This window comes from Chiloscyllium plagiosum, chromosome 21, assembly GCF_004010195.1.
Source record: "Chiloscyllium plagiosum isolate BGI_BamShark_2017 chromosome 21, ASM401019v2, whole genome shotgun sequence".
Lineage (NCBI taxonomy): Eukaryota > Metazoa > Chordata > Chondrichthyes > Orectolobiformes > Hemiscylliidae > Chiloscyllium > Chiloscyllium plagiosum.
In genome coordinates, this window is record NC_057730.1 from 53,524,989 (window position 1) to 53,549,048 (window position 24,060).

Here is a 24,060-nt window from a genome sequence, read left to right on the forward strand (position 1 = left end):
ACGTACCACCCTCTGCGTGAAAAAGATGCCCTTAGGTCTCTTTTATATCTTTCCCCTCTCACCTTAAACCTATGCCCTCTAGCTTTGGACTCCCTCAACTCCAAGGGAGAACACTTTGGCTATTCACCCTATCCACGCCCCTCATAATTTTATAAACCCCTAAAAGGTCACCCCTCAGCCTCCGACACTCCAGGGAAAATAGCCCCAGTCTATTCAGCTTCTCCCATATAGCTCAAATCCCCCAACCCTAGCAACATCCTTGTAAATCTTTTCTGAACACTTTCAAGTTTCAGAACATCCTTCCTGTAGCAAGGAGACCAGAATAGAATGCAGTATTTCAAAAGTGGCCTAACCAGTGTCCTGCAACAATGCAGCCCAACTCCTGTACTTAATACTCTGACCAATAAAGGAAAGCATACCAAACACCTTCTTCACTACCCTATCTACCTGCAACACTACTTGCAAGGAACTATGAACCTGCACTCCAAGGTCTTTTTGGTTCACAACATTCCCCAGACCTTACCATTAAGTGTATAAGTCCTGCTCTGATTTGCCTTTCCAAAATGCAGTGTCTCACATTTAACTAAATTAAACTCCATCTGCCACTCCTCAGCCCATTGGCCCACCTGATCAAGATCCCATTGTACTTGAGATAACCTTCTTCGCTGTCGACTACGCCTCCAATTTTGGTGTCATCTGCAAACTTGCTAACTACATCTCCTATGTCCATATCCAAATAATTTATAAAAATGACAAAAAGCAGTGGACACAGCACCAATCCTTGTGGCACACCACTGGTCATAGGCCTCCAGGTTGAAGAGCAATCCTCCATCACCACCCTCTGTGTTCTACCTTTGAGCCAGTTCCATATCCAAATGGCTGATTTTCCTTGTATTCATGTGATCTAACCTTGTCAACAAGTCTCCCATGAGAAACCTTGTCGAACGCCTTACTGTAGTCCAAATAGATCACGTCCACACTCTGCTCTCATCAATCCTCTTCATTCCTTCTTCAAAAAACTTATTCAAATTAGTGAGATACTATTTTAATGAAGGCAGATTTCTTCATAGAAAAGTATGCTTACCTTACTTATTGGAGTTTCCTGAACGAGGTAACAGAGGGGTTAATGAGGCAAATGATGCGGTGAACATGAACTTCAATGAGGTAAAAACAGGGTAAAAACAATGACTGCAGACGCTGGAAACCAGATTCTGGATCAGTGGTGCTGGAAGAGCACAGCAGTTCAGGCAGCATCCAAGGAGCTTCGAAATCGACGTTTCGGGCATCAGGACTTCAGTGAACCAAGTGATACAACAGACTTGTGTGCAAAATTAGATCTCAAGGAATTAAAGGCACAGTGTCAACATTGGCAGAGTGATAGGAAACAGAGAGCGAAGGGCTTGTCATATGAGGAGTGCTTAAGCACTCTGGGTCAGTAGATTAGATTTCCTTCAGTATGGAAACAGGCCATTTGGCCCAACAAGTCCACATTGACCCTCCAAAGAGCAACCCACCCAGATCCATTCCCCAACATTTACCCCTGACTAACACTATGGGCAATTTAGCATGACCAATTCACCTGACCTGCACATCTTTTGGATTGTGGGAGGAAACCAGAGCACCCAGATGAAACCCACACAGACACGGGGAGAATGCACAAACTCCACGCAGACAGTCGCTCGAGGGTGGAATCGAACCCGGGTCCCTGGTGCTGTGAGATTGCACTGCTGACCGCTGAGCCACAGTACATGATGGAGTTTAGAAGGATGAGAGGGAATTTGATTGAAACTTACACAATACTGGGAGGCCTGGATAGAATGGGTGTGAGAAGTAGTTTTCACTAGTAGGAGAGACTAGTGCCTGAGGGCACAGCCTCAGAGTGAAGGGATGACCCTTTAGAATTGAGATGAAAAGGAATTTCTTCAGCAAGAGGGTGGGGAATCTATGGAATTCATTGGCACAGAGGGCTGTGGAGGCCAAGTCACTGAGTGTTTTTAAGACGGAGATCGATAGGTTATTGATTAGTTATGGCATCAAGGGTTATAGGGAGAAAGCAGGAGAATAGGGATGATAAATATATCAGGCATTATTGAATGGTGGGGCAGACTCAATGGGCCAAATGGCCTAATTCTGCTCCTATGTCTTATTATCTAATGGTATTGGTTAATGGATTATCTATGAATTGGAAGAAGGTTTGTAATGGAGTTGCTTAAGGGTCAGTGTTGGGATACTTGCTTTTTCTGATATATATTAATAACTAGACCTTGGTGAACACAGCCCATTTTCAAAGTATGAGGATGATACAGAACCTGGAAGCATCATGAACATTGATATAGATGGAGTAGAACTCTGAAAGGACATTGATACGTTGGTGAAATGAGCAGACAGATTAAGTTCAATGCAGAGAAATGTGAAATGATTCATTTGGTAGGAAGAACAGGGAGAGACACTATAAAATAAAGGGTGTGATTCTAAAAGAGGGTAGGGGAACAGAGAGACCTGGTGTACATGTGCATTAGTCATTGAAAGTAGCAAGAGAGCAGTTAATAAAATATACAGAATTGTAGACATTACTCATGGAGGTATAGAGTAAAATTGCAAGGAGGTTATGTTGAACTAGTATTTTACAGTTAGCTCAGCCTGAGTTGGAGCGTAAGACCCAATTCTGGGTACCACACTTTAGGAAGGGTTTGAAGGTTTTGTAGAGGACATGGAAAATGTTCACAAGAAAGGTTACAGGGATGAGGAATTCAGTTATGTGGATAGATTGGAAAAGTTGGGACTACTTTCACTGATGCTGAAAATGGAGAGGAGATCTGATTAAAATCATGAGGGTCTGGACACAGTAAAAAAAGGGGGAAACTCTTCCTACTCACACAGCAATTGAGAGCAAGAGGACACAGATTTAACAAACAGCAAAAGAAGCAAAAGTCACATGAAGACGAAATATTTCAAGCAGCGAATGGTTAGGATCTGGCCTTGCTGAGGTAGGATCAAAGTATTCAAAGAGAAGTTAAACAGTGAACCGAAAAGGAAGATGGGGCAGGGTTCCAGGGAGAAAGTGGGAGTATGGCATTGAGTGAAATGTTCGAAAGCTGGGCCAAGTGGCCTCCTTCTTTACAACAAATCTTTGAGTATCATTGACATCTACTGTAATACATTGTCATGGCAACTGCTTCAGCAAACTTCCAGCAATTACCATGACAAAAGCTGACTCATCTCTCTGGAATTGAGACTGTGGTGCTGGAAAAGCACGGCAAATCAGGCAGCATCCAAGGAGCAAGAGAGTTGATATTTCAGGCAAAAGCCCTTCCAATTACTTGTGTGAATATTCCAGTCAAGCCAACACAAAGGAATAGAGACAAAATGTTATCTTGGCCAGTTCTAATCAAGGGAAACCATTGAAACAGATTATGCAGGAGACGGTACTAATTAATGCCATTACTATCTAAGCTAAAAACCACACAATGCCTGATTACAGGTTTATTTGAAAGTACTAGCTTTTGGAGCACTGCTCCTTCATCAGTAGCTACTGGATAAAGGAGCAACACTCTGAAAGCTAGTACTTCCAAATAAACCTGTTGGACTATAGCCTGGTGCTGTGTGAGTTTTTAACTTTGTCCACCCCAGTCCAACACTGGCACCTCCACATCATGACTATTATCTAGTCCAAAAGACAGAGGTTTTGACCGGGACATCAAAATGACACCTTGTTCGCTGAGCTAAAACAAACAAATGCAGATGCTGGAAAAACAAAAACAGAAATTGCTGTAGAAACTCAGCAGGCCTGGCAGCATCAAAGCTGACATTTTGAGTCCCACCACCCCCAAACCTCATCCTCAGCATAAATATCAGTTTTCCCTAGCTGCTATCAGTTCTGATGAAGTCAAGAGTCCCACAATATTAACTCTGCTTTCTCCTCACAAATGCTGCCAAACCTGCTGAGTTTCTCTGACAATTTTTGTTTCTGTTAGCTGAGCTCATGTGTGAAATGTTAGTTTCTTTAAATTGTCTTTGATGTTGCAGTTTTTTTTAGAACTTCTTTCCTTTGTCCGCTTGTAACATCAGAAGGTCAGACATCATAAGCAACATTTCCTTGCTTAGGTACCACGTGCCTCAGATCTCAATCTCTCACAAAGGTCTGCTTCTGCAAAGAATTTTGCAACTTCACCCTCAAAACAAACCCATCCTCCGTCTACAGCTGCTGCACATTCAACAGCAATTCAACTGCATCAGAGCTGCAAAAGAGATTTCTACACTCAGCCCTTATAACAACCTCCACTAATACATTGGACTCTCTAATTCATTTCTGATGAAGGGCTTATGTTTGAAATGTTGACTGTCTTGCTCCTCAGATGCTGCCTGACCGGCTGTGCTTTTCCAGCAACACACCTTTTGTCGCTAATTCATGTCAACTAATTCCAATATATTTGCTTTTAATTATCTTGTAATTTGTAACTGTTCACCAGTCCCTTCCCTTTCATCCTTCGATGCATGTGTGAGAGACTGTTGGTTATAAATAATTTCCCTAGGTTATTAATTAATTAATAAACTCTACTTAGGGTAAAAATAAAGGAATTTGCTGTGATTCAGTCTTAAACTAGACTTTACAAACAGGGTTTAGAGAAATGTACCACTAGCTAGTTTAAAAGGGAAGGAAAACTAGAAAAGAAAAAATTAAATACAGCACTTTTGTTATGGACAGAAGAGAACAGTACATATAATTCAATTCACCTCTTCCTCTTGTCTAAAGATAATACAGATATGCTTTAAAATGTGTGACAATGTAGACTACTAAATAACTAATGATGCCCTGTGTTAAATCTTAACAAGAGATTGTTCTTTTTCCTTTCCGCCTTGTTGTATCCATATAAACACTCAAATTGGTAGGATAATAACTAACAGCTTTTATTTCACACTGTCTAGAATATTACAGCACAAAGTAACAAAGAAACAGGGCACCAAACTGGCTCAATGATTAGCACTGCTGCCTCACAGCATCAGGAACCCAAAGTTCAATTCGAGCCTCGGGTGACTATCTGTGTCGAATTTGTTCTCCCTGTGTCTGCGTGGGTTGTCTCCAGTTGCTCTGGTTTCCTCTCGCAGTCCAAAGATTTACAGGTTAGGTGGATTGGCCATGCAAGATTGCCCTGTAGTGTTCAAGGGTGTGCAGATTAAGGAGGGGGACGAGGTTGGAACTGGGTGGGAATCCTCTCCAGAGGGTTGGTGAGGAACCAACGGGCTAAATGGCTCTTCTCACACTGCAGGGTTTCTATGAAATACAAGAGAAATGTAGTTGCTTCAAAATTTGCATTCCCATCGGAGGGCCAGCTAGTGTTAATAGTTACAAAAACAGGAAGTGCTGGAGAAACTCAGCAGCTCTGGCAGCATTTGTGGAGAGAGGTTCAGAGTTAATGTTTCATGTTCAATATGACTCTTGTTCAGAACTGACAGGAGCTTGGAAATGGTTAGATTTTCTGCTGCTGTAGGTGGAGGGCGGAGACAGATGAGAGTGAAGTAATAAGTTTGTGAGTCTGAAATTATTCATCTCTCACAACCAGCACTGTTCCATTCCTGGGTGAAACACCTAGTGCTAGCTATTTCAACATTTGAATGTCCCAGTTACAACTAATTTCAGAAATATTGTGCTTAGACACTAGCAAATAGAGTTATAGAGTTGTACAGCATTGAAACGGAAAAGGAGAAACTGCGTTTGAATTTGCAGAAAACGATTATTCTCCTGTCAAATGTTTAAATCAGTTGAAGTTCTTCCCTTTTCTGTCTTTAGAAATGTCAAGTTTCCCCTTTATTTGAGACCAGGCCTTCACGTTTCAAAAACTTTGGTTTGTCTGTATAATGAGGTTATATCTTTGCAGAGCTATTTAAAAATTATTTATTTGCATAATTTGAAAGCAATAGAATGTGTATGAATATCTATATTTTTTGAAAGAAAGGTGAATGAATCAAGTGTGGGGATCACATCATTTGATTGGGCAATGTGAAAATGTCCCCTCAAGTGAACATCTTCAATATCTATTACACATCTTGTTGTTGTATATAGTTCTCATATTGGTCAACTTTCTTGCCTTCAGACAAGCATGATAAATCTTTGTCTACACCACATCAATAGTAATCTAGTAGAGTGGATCACTGTCATTGTAGAGCAAGCTTAATCTTCATTCCAGTCAAATGAAAAATTGGGCAGGCTCTATAGTAGATGGAGACCTGATGATTCGGAATACAACAACAGAGGCAGCAAAGGTGAAAATAATTCCATCAAGTATTTTCTAATGCCATTGATGGCCTCTCATGATCTTGATACACAAAGGCTGGCCGGCTGGTGCCCTTGATAACAGCTCTGCCAATGATTTGAAAACAGAAAATGGTCCAGCTATGCTTTCAGTCTATTTGACATATTGTTGTCTTTGAAACTGAGAGGTCCTGATTTGTCAGGCTGCAGGACCAAGGACAGTGCCACTAAAATTACCAGAGCTGACAGAAAATATGGCCCAGCTGAATCATCCTCTGCATTTCACTAGTGCCAATCGGCAATGTAGAAAATGATCTCCAACACTTGCAAGCAATCTCATACAGTAAAAATTCCACATTAATGGATTTTACAATGGTTCACTCCTGTTTAATCTGCAAAGAGGGAAAAGGCGAAATGTTGGGAGTCACTTATGTTCCTAAAAGCAAACAGCAGATGAACAAACAATCCTTTAAAAATGTGTTATTCATTAATCAAACAATGCTGGGCTAACAGTACCCAGATGAAAACATGTGCATCTTTAAAATGAAGACAGCTAAGCTCCCTGAATAGATTTTATCTGCGACATTTTCCAATAAAGAAAAGTAAAGGCTCAGAATTGTTCATAAACAAATATCATTGCCAATAGTTTGAAAGTGCGGATGGAAGCTATTTCCAACACTAAGTAGAAAATTACCCGCCCGATTCAATCATGCAATAAAAGAGTGTAATTGTCACTGCAATTATGCAGATTTTCTTACTAATTGTTAGTAGCAATAGATGTTTCTACCTGCCATTAGTCTAAGCACCAGGCTAGCTAAACATTATTTCGTGTAACAGCTAAAAGGCTGAGCGACATAACTAAGGACTTTCAAATGTGTTCTTCCCTATTTATAGCAGGCCTTTAAGTACACCCTATTTCAGAAATCAATTACTCGCAGAATTGTTTCAGGTGGTAAGTACGGATGCCTTTTGGTTTGCAGACTGATGCAAATGTTGTAATTCCACTTAGACGAAGCACATATAATTATCCTGAACGAGAGACAAGTTGTCAAATGTTTATAAGACTGTGATGTACGTCAGTTAATAAATTAGCAATTTGTTGCTGTGAAAAACATCCAAGTCCAAAACACACAAAGGTTCTTTTTAATCCAGTCCACCTCCGTCAGATCAATCCTGCGGGGCTGGTACTGTGGAATAGGGAATGTCTACTTCTCCATTACATACACAGCACAAGTTTCTAATTCCCCTTGCAAATGATACAAATCTGCTTCAGATGTTGATGATAACTGTACCTGACATTAAAAAGAAATAACTAATGCTGTCACAATCTGGCAGGACCCCTCAATGATCTGAAGCTGAGCTTTACCTACTTTGACTGCCTGACTATAACTGCAATTCTTTTGTCAGGAGGATGGCTCCATCTATACATGCTTACTTATTCATATGCACAGAATTCCCAAACCGGTGGTTAACTTTTATATTTTGAAAGGTCACATATGAATGTTTGCTCTCCAAATATTTAAGTCAGCACTATGCATATTTTAAAAAGGTATTTGCAAGGGTCAAGCATGTTTGAATCCAGAGTTTAAAACTTGAGCTTTACTCCATGTAGTGTCAGCAAGCCGAGGAGCTCACACTACCTCACGCCACAGTCAGATAGGATCAGTTCACCTTACTTTAATACTAGACAATTGACAGTACTTACAGTGTTGCAACAGGCCATTTGGTTCCACATCTCCCCCCTACATTACTTCATCTTATGAGGAGAGACTGAGTAGATTGGGAATATATTCAATGGAATTTGGAAGAATGATAGGGAATCTTATAGAAACATATAAAATTATGAAGGGAATAGAAAAGATAGAAGTAGAGAGGCTGTTTCCACTGTCAGGTGAGACTAGGACAAGAGGGCATAGCCTGAAAATTAGGGGAGCAGATTTAGAACTGAATTGAGAGGAACTTCTTCACCCAGAGGGTTGTGAATAGATGGAAACCCTGCCTAATGGAGTGGTTGAGGCTTCCTCACTGAATGTTTTTAAAGCTAAGATCAATAATTTTTTGAACGAAAGGAATTAAGGGTGACAGTCAGAGGGTGGGTAAGTGGAGCTGAGTCCATGAAACGATCAGCCATGTTCTTATTGAAAACGGTGGAGCAGGCTCATAGGGCCAGGTGGCCTACTCCTGCTCCGCGTTCTTATGTTCTTAACATTTATTAGCATATCCTTCTCATCCCTTCTCCCTCATTTATTTATCTAGCTGCTTCTTAAATGCATCTGTGTTCCTGAAGCATAGAATCCCTACAGTGTGGAAACAAGCCATTTGGCCCAAAGAGTCCATACCAACCCTCCAAAGAGCATCCGACCCAGACCCATCCTCTTATCCTGTCCCTGTAACCCTGCATTTCCCATGGCTAATGCGCCTAACCTACACATTTGTGAGTACTATGGATAATTTTGCATGGCCAATCCACATAATTGCACATCTTTGGACTGTCCAATATAGTCTAAACCAAATGGTGGTGAGTTTCACATTTCAATCACTCTCTGGATAAGGAAGATTCTCCTGAATGATTTATTGGAAGTATCAGTGCTCCTGTTATGTTTATAACCCTTACTTTAGAAGTCTCCCTCAACTGAAGACTGAAGTCTCCCTCAACTACCCTATCAAACTCTCTTCATAACTTTCAAGATCTTTGTTATAACTTGCCATGAACAACTTGATGAAATTAACAAATAATATCAAGTTTCAAATGGGCTCCTAGTTTACTGATGCAACATACACACACTTTACAATTGACATTACTGCTATTGTTTGTGCATTGTGAATGTTTTCAGTGCTTTGGGTAATGTCACAGGTGCCTGGAAAGGGGTAACCTTTCCCTCCTGAGCTCGGGGAGGAATTAGCAGAATGGTTATTCATCCAAGATAAATGGAAATGGAAATTAGATGATTTTGAGAGCAGACTTCCCTGGTTTCAGATCCACTTGGGAAAGCTGAAAACTACCCTACTGACTTTCACCTCAAACTCCAGCAAATGTGATTAGAACTTTCTGAAATTATACTTGACTTTTCTGCCAAACTGGATTGGAACTTATCCATTTACGAATCTGGCAACAAACAGCATTACGTTGTAAAAAGCAAGCGAGCAATTGTTTATTAACTTTGGAGATCATAGTGACATGTGAAAGAGTACTTTTATTCGGCCCAGAATTATTCTTTCAGGTGATTAACATGCAAAGTCATGTCATATCAAAGAAGTTTGATCAGATATGATGCAGGATGGGCACTGAATTCAATAATTTGTCACTATTTAAGCTTGAACAGAAGAAATGACGACAATTGTGACAAGGATAGATTATATTAAACAGGTGAGAACACATAATTTACCACCTGTGTTCGAGTGCCTTAAGGCGCAATCACTTCCAACTCCTCAAATCATAGCTATTCCGACGCTCTTCCTTCCAATGCTTTGCCTCCAAATTAACCAAAACAGGAATGTCTGTATAGAGGCTGATAGAAGGCAGAGCTCTTCTGTGTATAACCTCTGAGGGAAGGAATGGCCTAGTTGTGTCATTGCTAGACTCTTAAATCAGAAACTCAGCGAATGTTCTGGGACCAGGGTTCAAACGCCACAACAGCAAATGGTGGAATTTGAATTCAATAACGAATCTGGAATTAAGCGTTGAATGATGACCATGAATCTGTTATTAATTGTAGATTAAAAACCTGCCTGATTCACTTACGCCTTTGAGGGAAGGAAACTGCCATCCTTACATAGTCTGGACTATACGTGATTCCAGACCCACAAGCAACATGGTTGACTCTTAACTGCCCTCTGAGATGGACAATAAATGCTGGCCTGGCCAGAGATGCTCACATTCTGTGAGTCAATAAAGAAAAAAAACAGACTCCAATGATTCCATTTTCAGCAGGTTGGTTGACTCAGTTGGCTGGACAGCTGGCTCATGATGCAGAGTGATGTCAACAGCACGGATACAATTCCTACACTGGCTGAGGTCACTATGAAGGTCCCACTTTCTCTACATCAACCCTTGCCTGAGCCATGGTGACCCTCAGAATAAACTCCCCACCAGTTGTCTCTCTCTCTCTCCCTCTTATGACAGAACAGCTCTATGATCTTCTGGGGTTGTGGTGACGTTACCCTTTACATGTTACTCCAACAGAGCTCAATATTCATCACAACAAGGCAATCACAAGCTTCTCTATCTATACACAGTGTGAAGAGTTCTGGGAGGGTGGAATTACTAAAGAAGAGTGTACCAAGACAATGTCCAGCATGATCCTGGTGTCAATATGGTAGATTCTTTGCACAATGTCTCCGATAAACAAGATAGTAAGAAAGGTGGCCTTTGCAGTTTGAGAAATTGAGCAAGTTAGCTACGATAGCCGTAAGTGCCTCCTGTTACACTTCAGCAGGCTATGCCTCACTCCCTGCTACCTTGCTAAGATGCTAACTCAATTGAATTGTCCAGCCTCCCTAAACATTGTGACAGGCGCTTGATAAATCAGTACCCAGTTGGAATTGTGGCTGATACTGCACAAATACCCTCTGATTCTTTCAGAGATTTAAAATTTGTGTAGTTCATAATTGTCTCAATCACAAGTAACTGTGGTTAACTGGCAATAACTGGCACAGATTCCCAGTTACCTCTTCGGTAAAGAACACTACAGTCCTTAATAAAGCTTTTGATAGGATTTGTTCAGCCTGTAAATATTTTGCACAGTATTGTTCAACATCCTGGAGGTTTTCCATTGACTAGAAACTGAAAAGGAGTAGCCATACAAATCCAGTGGCTACAACAGCAGGTCAGAGGCTAGGAATCCTGCAGCAAAAGCTTATCCATAATCCACAAGGCATAGGACAGGAGTGTGATGAAACATTCCCCACTTGGCTGGATGGATGCCACTCCAACAACACTCAAGATGCTTGACACCATCCAGGACCACATTCACAAATATTCATTCTCTCAACCACCAATGCACAATAGCAGCAGTGTGTAACATCTTCAAGGTACACTGCAGAAATTCACCTAGGCTCTTCAGACAGCATCTTCCAAATCCACAACCACTACCATCGAGCAGAATGAGGGCAACAGATACATGGGAACACCACCACCTGCAAGGGCCCCTTCAACCCACTCACCATCCTAACTTGGAACTATGTTGCTGTACTTTCCAGTGTTACCAGGTCAAATGTTAGTGTTATTGGAATTCCATCCCTAACAGCATTGTTGGTCTATCTACAGCACGTAGACCACAGCAGTTCAAGAAAGCAGATCACCACCATCTTCTCAAGGGCAACTAGGGATGGGCAATAAAGGCTGTCCCAGCCAGCGATGCCCATATATCATAAATGAATAAAATGTAATTACGGACATATTAGCATCAGCATCTTTCCTCCAACCAGTCCAGTTCCTCCATTAGGATAACAATTCTCTTCATCAGAACCTTGCAAAAGTGCTCCCAACAGTCTCACCCACAGGCAGTCAGAGACAAAGCTATACTGTCTGGAGAAAAAGTCAAAGATAAATGAACTAAAATTGATTTCCCATGTTCAGTAATTTACAGGCCAGGTTTGTTCAGTCTTCAAGCTCCATAGCTCCTCACCCCTGCTCTTCTCAAATGACATCCTTCATTTAACCCAGTCTAAGTTAACCTCACACATTCAGAATGTGATCTCCTGGATTTCAGCCCGCCTATGATGTTGACTGAGCTGTCATGAAGACTCAATGAAGACCAGCCAAGCACTGGGTACTTGGGTGCATCATTTTGGAATTGAACAATAGAAGGTGGCTTTTACCCTTACTTACAAAGCTAAGCATACCAAGATTTCCTGTGCCACAGTTAAGCCAAAAGCAAAATATCCGCGCCTTCGCACACAGGATCTTTAGCAGCTTTCCCTCACGACCAGTTGGTTTTCCCTCTCCCCAAAGTGCTACATTAATCCTTGCAAATTGCACAAAAGGGAAGGCAAAAAAACTCAGAACAGCAATTTATGTTAAAAGAAAATTTTAATGGTAGTTCTAGATTGCTCTTATGGGGACCAGCCTCTATTAAAATGTATGTATGCAAAATCAGAGATAATAGACATAGTCTAATGGCTTAATTCAGACACAAGGCACTTAACTTGTTAATAGGAAAGTATCTAAAGTGATTTGATCAGTTTTTCAATAAATTATACTTTTCTTTTTAGTTTCTCGTGTATTACATGTTCCTTTCTGATGTACATCAAGCATGGAATGATATACAGAAGAACACACTAAGGAAACATGGGGAACCAACTACCTGTCTGCACTTTGTGATTCACTATATATTCACACAGAAAAGTCACCATTGCATTAACAGGGAAGTGTTAATTCACGAGGAGTCAGCCATATAATTTTAACCAAAATGTCCTTTAGAAACTACTAGGTTAAACATACCTGATTCACATTATCATCAATCTGACTTTTCTTTCCTCGCTGTTCTGTCTTCAGCACCTACCTCTTTCTCTTACCCCCTCCCCCCCACACGAACTGGAACATGAGACAGGATCTGATCTGAACAGAATTGTAACTCACTCAGACTGTAAAGAGTGGTGAGACTGCCGAGATAATCAGAAACTGGAGGACTCAGTTCACAGAGCTTATATCTGCCCCACATGAATCACAAACATTTTAGAAATCAGATCGGATAGCTTTAGCATACAATCAAGTGAAGTAGTAATGAATGCCATTTCCTAATGGTGCTACATTTCAATCCAAGAAATCTCTAGAAATGTGAGAATAGTTCAAGAATAAAGGTGATTTTTTTAACAATATACTTCAGAAAGTCATCACCAAAGAAAACCTGAAAACAATACTGTCAAAGCTTACTGAATTCCAAAGCCTGACAAATTGGATAACTTACCAAAGGTGTTTCTGGAGCTTGTTGGCTGCATGGTTTCATGTTGCACGTGAATTGCTACCTTCCCATCTCTTTCAACATGATTGCTGGTAGACTGACCCTGCTGTTTCAGAACATCAGTCAGAGCCCTGGAAAAAGAGGAAGTCTTTCAGAAATGACCAAAACCTTTCATATCCCATGTTGGTCTGTAGTTAAATTACCCACCAGTGACTTCTTTACTTCTGACCCTAGTGCAGTGCAATTTATTTTATTATTGAAGCTGCTGTTGAGTAATTCACTGTTAATGAGTGCACGCTCCAGACTGAACACCTGTTTCTGCCTGAAATGCCCAGCGAGTAAAATGCAGTGCAGTTTTCTTTCTAATTAATTAGATGGAAATGGTTAATGACTATTTTTTCTTAATTTAAGCAAACAATTGCTCAATTTAAACACAGGTGGTTTAAACGGTGAGGACCGTGCTTAAAACCATCAGAAAAGAGTGATAGCGTATGCTGCAAGGTTTTGCACAGTCAAATTTGCAGTCAATGGATAATCTGTGTCGATGAATATAGCAAATTGCCAATGCTTTGATTGCTCAAGTGAGCAACTTCATCTTGCTCTTTATGGACATCTGGCAGCAACATGAAGGGGCTATGAAACTTTACTGAGTGGCAAGAATTGTGCAGAAGATGGGAATTGTGCAGAAGACTGCACCACATAGCCGTATACACTTTGCTGCATAAAGCCACTGGCTAGATGAATCAGTAAGGACTTCATTCACTTCATGTTCAACTCAGTTGCAATTATCAATGCTGTATTACACAAATCAATGGGAGGTTCACAGGCAGCTTATGTCAGAGCCTTCATTTAATGCCATCCATGACTCTACAAAATATTGATGTCAACGGTGACTTCACTGTGATTAAGGTTGAGGCATCTCAGGATACCACTCAAACACCAGCAAAGCTGTATATGTGCAAGTGTAATGACAGATCTGAAATGTGGTCAATTCAAGTTTATGAAGGGTTGTGGTAATGGGTGGATATTACCCGATTCAAAACTTTGCCCTGAAAAAGATAGTTTCAATAAAGAGGAGAGAGTTCAAGAGGCACCAGAAGAGGCTAACTATTATGGTTATGTTATTGATTCTAATCTGGAGACTAGGATTGATGATAGAGAGACATGGGTCCAAATCTCTCTACAGCTGGTGAATGTAAATTCAGTTCATCTGGAATACCAGATTGCTAAGAAAAGGTAATTTACATTTACTAATGCCCTTCAGGAAAGGAAATTGGCCATTCTTAACCAGCCTGGTATAAATGTGATGTTAGATCTTCACTATCCTAGTACACCATTCAGCTCTTTTCAAGAACATGATTCACAACCAGGGTAATTAGGAATGGACAGCAAATGCTGGCCTTGTCAGCAATGCTTACATTTCAGTTATGGATTAAACCAAACAATGGAACAGAATGTCATAGCACCCAAAAGCTCTGTTCTCATACATCAGACCTCCTCTTAATTTTGAAATATGCTCAAAGTATAACCATTCCTATTGCATTCTCCCATGTCCCCAGCTGTGTCGTTGAACGTGTCTTTCACTGGCTGTTTAAAGCAGGGTAGAACATTCATACCCATCTACATGATTGTGCAGTAAACCCACAATATATTCACAGAGAGGAGGTCACTGGTCTATGCAGCACGTTTCTCACCTGGTTTGGAGGAAGGGAACTGTGCTACAGTCACAGTTTTTACAAGGCTGCGGTTGGTGAAGTGGCAAAAAGCTCATGGATTTGAGAAGGACAGACAGCAAAAGCCAGAATGAGATGAGGAATAGTTTGGCCAATAGAGATGGGTTGGTGGAGTAGGCAGGCAAGCAACAGATGGAGTTCAACTCTGACAAGTGTAATGCATTTAGAGAGGTCAGATAGTAAAAGGGAACACACAATAAATGGGAACATACTGAGAGAGGTAGAGGAAGTGAGAGATCTTGGTGGGCAAGTGCACAAGTCCCTAGCAGTGCAGGTAGATAAGGTTGGAAAGAAAACATATAGAATGCTCTAGTTCATTGGCAGAGGTGTGGAATACAGTAGGGGTGTAATGATGAAACTGGATAAGATACTGGTGAGGCCACAGCTGCAGCATTTTGTGGTGTTCTGATCACTACATTATAGGAAGGACGTAATTGCTCTGGAGAGAGTGCAGTGAAAATTTAGATTAGATTAGATTAGATTCCCTACAGTATGGAAACAGGCCCTTCAGCCCAACAAGTCCATACCGATCCTCTGAAGAGTGACCCACTCAGACCCATTCCCTGACCCTATATTTACCCCTGACTATGGGCAATTTAGTATGGCCAATTCACCTAACCCACACATCTTTGGATTGTGGGAGGAAACTGTAGCACATGGGGAAAACTCAGGCAGACACAGGGAGAATGTACAAACTGTACACAGACAGTTGTCCGAGGCGGGAATTGAATTCGGATTCCTGGCACTGTGAGATAGTAGTGCTAACCACTGAGCTACCGCGCTGCCCCTAATTTACCAGAATGTTGTGGGGCCTGGAGAATTGTAGCTATGAGGAGAGACTGGAGAAGCTGGGGTTGGTTTTCTTGGAACAGACAAGGCTGAGGGGTGACATGAATGAGATATGTAAAATTGTGAGGGTTAGCGAGAGAGGGTAACTAGGAGGGAATTGGAATTGGATTGGTCAGGGGCTGCTTGATAATCTTGTGAAGAAGCACAATTTAAGAGGCCAAAGATCCATGCACATTGATTGTACATTGAGAACCTGTGACCAATTCCTTTCCTGTGTTGGAGAATCACACTTCAGGATTCTCTATCTGCCCAGTGAAAGGATACTTTAAATATTGAATTTCAGGGATGTTTTCATAAATTATTACAACACATAAGAGAGCAATTTGGTAAAAGCAGAGCAGATATTCCCATTTCTCTGCTGTTTCCCATTGTGCTCATTGTTTTTAATCTACAGTCCCTTTGACAATTCCTTTTAAATTGAATCTATCCCCAATACCCTCTCAAAGCTCATTCTAGATCCTAACCACCTGCTGTGTTAAAACAAAAAAATCCTTCTCACCTCTGGCAAAAGAACTGAACCCAAAACTCCTTCAGCACAGGGAACAGTTTCTCCCTATTAACTCTATGATTTTGAACACTTTTATTACATCTGGGTGTAGGTTTGCTCGCTGAGCCGGAAGGTTCATTTTCAGACATTTCGTCACCATACTAGGTAACATCATCAGTGAGCCTCCGAGTGAACCTCTGAAAATGAACCTTCCAGCTCCGCGAGCTAACCTACATCCAGAACCTCAACCTGAACTACAAATCTTCTCAAAACTCGCTAACTTCTATTACGTCTCCTCTCAATTTCTTCTTCTCTCAGGAGAACAACACCGGCCTGTCCTTGTGAATGAAGTCTCCCACCTCTGGAATGATTCCTGTAAATCTTTTCTGTACTTTTTTCTAAAGCCATTGCATCTGACTGAGTGTGTGGTGTCCAGATTTAGACACAGTACTCTAGTTGAGGCTGAAGGAGCATTTCAGAAAGGTTCACCATAACCTCTTTGCTCCTGTACACTATCCCTCTTCATCTGGAGTATGTGTACAGGACTTACTTGAGGAGGGATGCAATTGAAGTGAAGTTCCGAGGAGGTTCACCAGATTGATTCCAGAGATGAGAGATTGAGCAGTTTAGGCCGATATCCCCTTACATTTAGAAGAATGGGAGGAGATCTAATTGGCTTATATGAGATTAGATTATTTACAGTGTGGAAACACGCCCTTCGGCCCAACAAGTCCACACTGACCCTCCGAAGAGCAACCCACCCAGACCCATTCCCCAACATTTACCCCTTCACCGAACACTACGGGCAATTTAGCATGGCCAATTCACCTAACCTCCACATATTTGGACTGTGGGAGGAAACCAGAGCACCCGGAGGAAACCCACACAGTCACAGGGAGAATGTGAAAAACTCCACACAGACAGTTGCCTGAGGCGGGAATTGAACCGGGTCTCTGGCGCTGTGAGGCAGCAGTGCTAACCACTGTGCCACCGTGCTGCCCCTGAAGGAGAGTGACAAAGTAGACGTATAAAACATGTTTCCTTAGGTGGTGAAGTCTAGAATGAACGCTCATTGTTTTAGGATAAAACAGAGATGAGGAAGAATTACTTCTCTCAAAGGGTCAAGAATCTGTGGAATTCACTGTCTTAAAGTGAGGTGGATGTTAGGACATTTAAGGAAGAGAGACTGATTTTAAATTAGTAACAGTTGAAGGTTTAGGGAAAATGGGCAGGAAAGTGGTGTTGAGGCCGGAATGAGGTCATCCATGATCGTATTCAACATTGGAGCAGGTGAGATGGGCTGAATGGCCTCCTCCCTCTCCTAGCTCTTATGTTCTGTTTATAAAGCCCAGGGCTCTGTCTGCTTTATTAACCCCTTCAGCAGTTTGTATGCAAACATCCCTAAACCACAGCATGTTACTTTTGTTCCAGATTATCACTTCTAAGAGCTGCCCAACCACCAAGGTTAAACTGACCAAGCTTGTGTTGCTAGGTTTAACTTTACACCTTTACTTTGAACAATAGCATAGCATTTGCAATTCTCCAATTCTCTGGTACCACCTCTGTATCAAAGAAGATTTGGAAGATTGAGGTCAATATGTCTGCAGTTCGCAATTCTCACCCTTATTTCCCAGCACCATTCGTGTGCATTATTGATCAGGTCCTGATGACTTATCAACTATGGGCCAGTATTTCTAAACTTCCTCTTTATTGTTTTTTAGCCTATCCTGTATCTCAATGAACGTCCTGATGACTTTGGCAGCATCTTCTGGCATGGTAAGTACAGATACACCAGCCTCACACTCTGCCTCTGTGTGTAGATTCATGTTTTGGTCATTAGACAAACCTTCTCCTCAGGTGAAAGTTTTGTTTTCTCCTTTATGCTAAATTCCAGTCTCTTTTCATAGTCTCTCTTTGCCTCTCGATTTCTATAGCTAGTCTGGTTTACACTTGTATTATCAACTTGACATCAGTCATACAGCCTTTTTCATGACTTCAACTTATCCCTTAACTTTTCTGCTCTACACTTATTCTACATCTCCTCCTGGTTGGAATGTACCTTGACTGTAACCTAACTCTTGGCTCTCAGCCTAACTCTCAGCAAGAGTCATACCAAACCTGAAACTCTGTTTCTCTCTCTGCACAGATGCTGCTCGACCAACCAGGTTTCTCCAGCACTTTCTGTTTTACTTTGGAGTCCCAGCAGCACAATATTTTCCTTTTATTCCAAATCTCTCCTGGTACAATGTTGCGATTACATAGGGATAAGTCCCCATTTTCATTACACAGTAGTTCTTGCAATTTTAATTTCTTTTTAATTTTAAAGCAGTTGTATTCACACAAACCCAAAAAGGTGATTAAAACGTTAAGTTTTTTAGGCTTTGAATTTGTTTTATCATGGACTGTAAACAATGTAAAATGTGTTAATTTATCTCCACAATTGTTAAATAACTAAAAAGCACTGAGTTGGCAGATTCATCAATCAGGTTTTGAAGCAGTCATTTGTTGGTATGTGCTGGTTTTCCACTTTTAAATGCAAAAACTTGTAAAAGCAGAGACAAAGTTGAGTTTTAAATGGAAAGCAAGCTTTCAGCAAATATATTTTGTTCTACATTGGGAAAGATGGCCTGTTCATTACTTTCTGTTATTGGTAAAGACAAATTGTGCTGACAAGATGAAGTGACTCCATTCCTAACTATTCCTCTATAATAGATTTAATTACTGTGAAACAAAAGAGCTTAAAAATTCAAGGCCATTGGGAACATAAGTAAAAGACAAATCACAAAGCTGTAACAATTGTTCATGCCAAAATAGAAATTGCTGGAAAAACACAGCAGGTCTGACGGTATTGGCGGAGCGTAACAGTGTTATTGGTGCGTCAGAACTGAAAGCAGCTGGGAAATGGTTTTTAGGCTGAGGGCCATAGATAGTTGGAGTGGCCTGAAGAGATGGGGCCAATGCCCAGAGAGAGAGAGAAAGAGAGAAAAGGGAGAAGCAGAAAAGGGACTGTTGATGACAAGCCAGGAGAGGGATAAATGCTGAATGGGTGCTGGTTGGAAATGAGAAGACTGGAAAATGGCTTGGCTGTGCTGGGAGCAACCCATACATAACTGGACCTGAAGATGCAGTGAGGAAGATCTGAGATCATTAAAATCAATATTGAGTCCTAACGACTGTAAGATATCTAGATCATAGAATACTCTTCAGTGTGGAAGCACGCCATTCAGCCCATCGAGTCCACACTGACCTTCCGAAAAGCATCCCACCCAGATTCACTGCCCTACCCTATCCTTGTAACCCTGCATTTCCCATGGCTAACCCAGCTAGCCTGCACATTCCTGGACACTATGGGTGATTTAGCATGGCCAGTCTGCCTAACCTACATATCTTTGGACTGTGAGAGGGAACCAGAGCACCCAGAGGAAACCCACACAGACATGGGGAGAATGTGCAAACTCCACTTAGACAGTCGCCTAAGGGTGGAATTGAATGTGGGTTCCTGGTGCTGTGAGGAGTGCATACCACTGAGACACCATGCCATCCCACGCAGTGTTGTTCTACCAGCTTGCGTTGAGCTACAATTGTTTGTACCATGGATTGTAATATAGGGTGAGGCATTGGACATTATGGATGGGCTGAGATGGTCAGACTCAGCTGGAGACTATCCGAAACCTGATCAAAATTTGTAACATGGAGACAGTGGACAAAATGGTTTCCGTTACCCAAATCTGCAGGCAGTTTCTTGTCTCAGTGATCCATCTTCAATTATAAACCTTAAAGCATGCATGTCAGTACACTGATGTGTCATGGAGTCATAGCAATGTACAGCACAGAAATAGACCCTTCCTCCATGCCAACCAGATATCTTATCTAATCTAGTCCCATTTGACAGCACTTGGCCCATATTTCTCTAAACCCTTCCTAATCATATATCCAACCAGATGTCTTTTAAATGTTGTAACTTGTACCAGCCACCACCACTTCCTCATTCCATACACGCACCACCCTCTCTGTAAAAATGTTACCCCATCGGTCCCTTTTATATCTTTGCCTCTTACCTTAAACCTATGCCCTCTAGTTCTGGACTCCCCCACCCCAGGGAAAAGACCTTGTCTATTCACCCTATCCATGCCCTCATGATTTTATAAACCTCTATAAGGTCACCCTTCAGCCTCCAACACTGCAGGGAAAACAGCCACAGCCTATTCAATCTCTCCCTATAGCTCAAATCCTCCAACTCTGACAACATCATTGCAAATTTTTCTGAACCCTTTCAAGTTTCAAAACATCTTTTTGATACGAGGGACACCAGAATTGCACACAATATTCCAAACGTGGCCCAACCAATGTCCTGTACAGCCACAACATGACCTCCCAACTCCTGTAAGCAATGCTCTGACCAGTAAAGAAAGCATACCAAATGTCTTCTTCACTATCCTATCTACCTGCGAGTCTACTTTCAAGGAGCTATGAACCTAGACTCCAAAGTCTCTTTGTTCAGCAAAACTCCCCAAGACCTTACCATTAAGTGTATAAGTCCTCCCCTGATTTGCTTTTCCAAAATGCAGCACTTCACATTTATCTAAATTAAACTCAATCTGCTACTCCTCAGGCCATTGGTCCATCTGATCAAGATTCTATTGTACTATGAGATAACTTTCTTTACTGTCCACTATACCTCCTATGTTCACATCCAAGTTATTTATATAAATGACAAAAAGCAGTGGAGCTAGCTGCTTTTTGTCATTTCAGACTGAAATGCAACCCTCCCCCACCAGAACTCTCTGTCTTCTACCTTTGAGCCAGTTCTGTATCCAAATGGCTAGTTCTCCCTGTATTCCATGAGATCTAACCTTGCTAACTAGTCACCATGGGGAACCTTGTCGAACACCTTGCTGAAGTCCATATAGATTGTTTCTGCCACTCTGTCCTCATCAATCATCTTTGTTACTTCTTCAAAAAACTCAATCAAGTTCGTGAAACATGATTTCCCACGCACAAAGCGATGCTGACTATCCCTAATCAGTCCTTTCCTTTCCAAATACATATAAATCCTGTCCCTCAGGATTCCCTCCAACAATTTGCCCTCCATCAATGAGAGGCTCACTGGTCTATAGTTCCCTGGCTGGTCCTTATCAACCTTCTTAAACAGTGGCACCAGGTTAGCCAACCTCCAATCTTCCGACACCTCACCTGTGACAATCGATGATGGAGTGGGAGATGTCACACTCAAGCCTGACCTCAATCAGGAGATGCTTCCCTGCAGTGTCTGTTGTAGGTTAGGGTTATCACAGTTTGACAAAGTTATATGCGTTGTGTAAAAAATGACCAGGAGTGAAAAAGAGTCAAACATAAATTGAGGGGATCAGGTGTTGTCCTGTAGGAATTAGTTTCAGAGAAAACATATTAAACTGGTGCAAAATGGTAACATTGTAATGACAGTCTGTTAGTGTTTTATAACATCTGATATTGGAATTTATTCAAATATGCTCCTAACAAAATAAGGTGGTGAAACAATCAACTGAAAATTGTGGAAAACTAAAGAAACCAAGAAAGAATTGCAGGGGAATAAATGCAATCAGTGTCAGCAAGAGGCCAAGCAGTTTTGAAGTTCTGGAAAAAAATATTAAATTTTCTGCATACAATAACTGTCATTACGTTATGAAGCAAAATTGCCAAATTAGGCAAGGGCGTTTGAAGGGTTTATAACTACTATTTATTTAGATATGAATGATAATCTGATTCAGATTAACACACTTATGTGTTTTAAAAAGGAGGAGCCTAATATATTGTTATCTTTCAATTGCTCGAAAGAGAGCTATGGAACAGCACCAAATAGATTGAAAAGCATCATCTGAGACATGAAAACTTCATAATGAAAAGTATAACTAGTGAAACTTCCCTTGATTCGTGGACCAGTTTCATTAGACTAGAAGATAGTGACTGTAATTCCTCTATTCAAAAAGGAATAACTAGCTACCTGATGAAGGAGCAGCGCTCCGAAAGCTTGTACTTCCAAATAAACCTGTTGAAATATAACCTGGTGTTGTGTGAGTTTTAACTTTATTCAAGAAGGGAGAGAAAGACTGAAAGCAGGAAACTACAGGCTGGTTACCTCAACATCTGACAAAGGGAAAATGTTAGATGCTACTGTTAAAGACATTCCAGCACTTAGATAACTTCAAAGTAATCAGGCAGAGTCAACATGATTTTGTGGAAAGGAAATCACGTTTGAGCAACCTATTGGAGTACTTTGATGTGCCATGGATAAAGAGGAATCAGTGGATGTACAGTACTTAGACTGGGTGTGGGTTTAAGCAAACCTACATCCACAACTTCAATCTGAGCTACAATTCTTCTCAAAACTCGTTAAGTACTGAGACTTTCAGAAGGCATTTATAAAGTGCCACATCAAAGGTTACTGTGGAAAATAAATGTGTGGGTTGCATATTAACATGGATAGAAGATTGGCTCACTAACAGAAAGTAGAAAGTAGAGGTAAAAGGGTCTTTTGCAGGTTCACAAAATGTAATTATTAGTGTTCTCCAGGGACTGATGCTGAGACCTCAAGTGTTGATTTATTAGATTAAGGGACAGAAGGTATGGTTGCCCAATTTGCTGAAGATCCAACATTAGGTGGGGCAGTAATTTGAGAAGAGGACACAAGAAGGTTACAAAAAGACAAATAAGTGGACAATATGTGGCCAATGGAGGATAATGAAGGAAAATGTTGAATTGTCCATTTTTACAGGAAGTGTCAAATATTGCTCCTTTGTTTAAGAAGGGTAACCAGGATAATTTGGGAAATTATAGGCTGGTGACCCTTATGTCAGTGGTAGGGAAATTATTGGAGAAGATTCTTACTCACATTTGGAAAAATATGGACTTATTAGTGATAGACAGCATGGCTTTGTGTGGTGAAGATCGTGTCTCACAAATTTTAACTGAACATTTTGAGCAAGTGACAAAGATGATTGATGAGGGCAGGGTGGAGGATATTGTCTAAATGGACTTTAGCAAGGTCTTTCACAGGTTCCTCATGGAAGCTTATAGAGTAGATGAAGTAACATGGGATTTGCAGCGAGTTGCTAAAATGGATTCAGAATTGGCTTGATCAATGCTGGGACACCTGTTGCTTGTAATATATTTAAATGATATGGAGGGGAATGTAGGTGATCTGATTAGTAAACTTGTGAATGACACAAAGATCGGTGGGAGCTACGAATAATGAGGAGGAGTGTCAGAGGATACTGGAGGATATAGATAGGCTGGAGACATGGGCGGACAAATGGCAGATGGAGTTTAATCTGGACAAATACAAGGTGATGCACTGTGGAAGATCTAATGTAGGAGGAAAGTACACAGTATATGGTAGAACCCTTGAAGCATTAACAGAGGGATCTAAGTGTAAAGGTTCACAGTTCCCTGAGAGTGGCAACACAAGTGGATGAACAAAAGAGGTGGTCAAGAAGACATATGGCATGCTGGCCTTCATCAGTCAGGGCACAGAGTATTGGCAATTCATGTTGCACTGTATAGCATTTTAGTTAGGCCACATATGGAATACTACACAGGTCATCACACTACCAAAAAGATGTGGAGGCTTTGGAAAAGGTACAGAAAAGGTTTACCAGGATGTTGCCTGGTTTGGAGGGTATTAGCTATGAGGACAGCTTGGACAAATATGGTTTGTTTTCACTTGAACGTCAGAGGCTGAGGAGGCATCCTGATAGAAGTTTAAAAATTATGAGAGGCATGAATAGAATGGACGGTTGGATTCTTTTCTCCCAGGACAGGAATTTCAATTAATAAGGAACATAGGTTTAAAGTAAAAGGGGT

General features: G+C 41.1%; 1 protein-coding gene across 1 annotated transcript in view; it reads right to left on the bottom strand.

The window, feature by feature from the left end:
* The window catches only part of shisa9a (shisa family member 9a), a 344,762-nt gene that overhangs the window by 311,901 nt on the left and 8,801 nt on the right, over positions 1–24,060 (bottom strand). Inside the window, exon 2 of the mRNA XM_043712110.1 lies at positions 13,159–13,283. Coding sequence (XP_043568045.1) covers positions 13,159–13,283 — 125 coding nt within the window. The remainder of the gene's footprint in view (positions 1–13,158; positions 13,284–24,060) is intronic.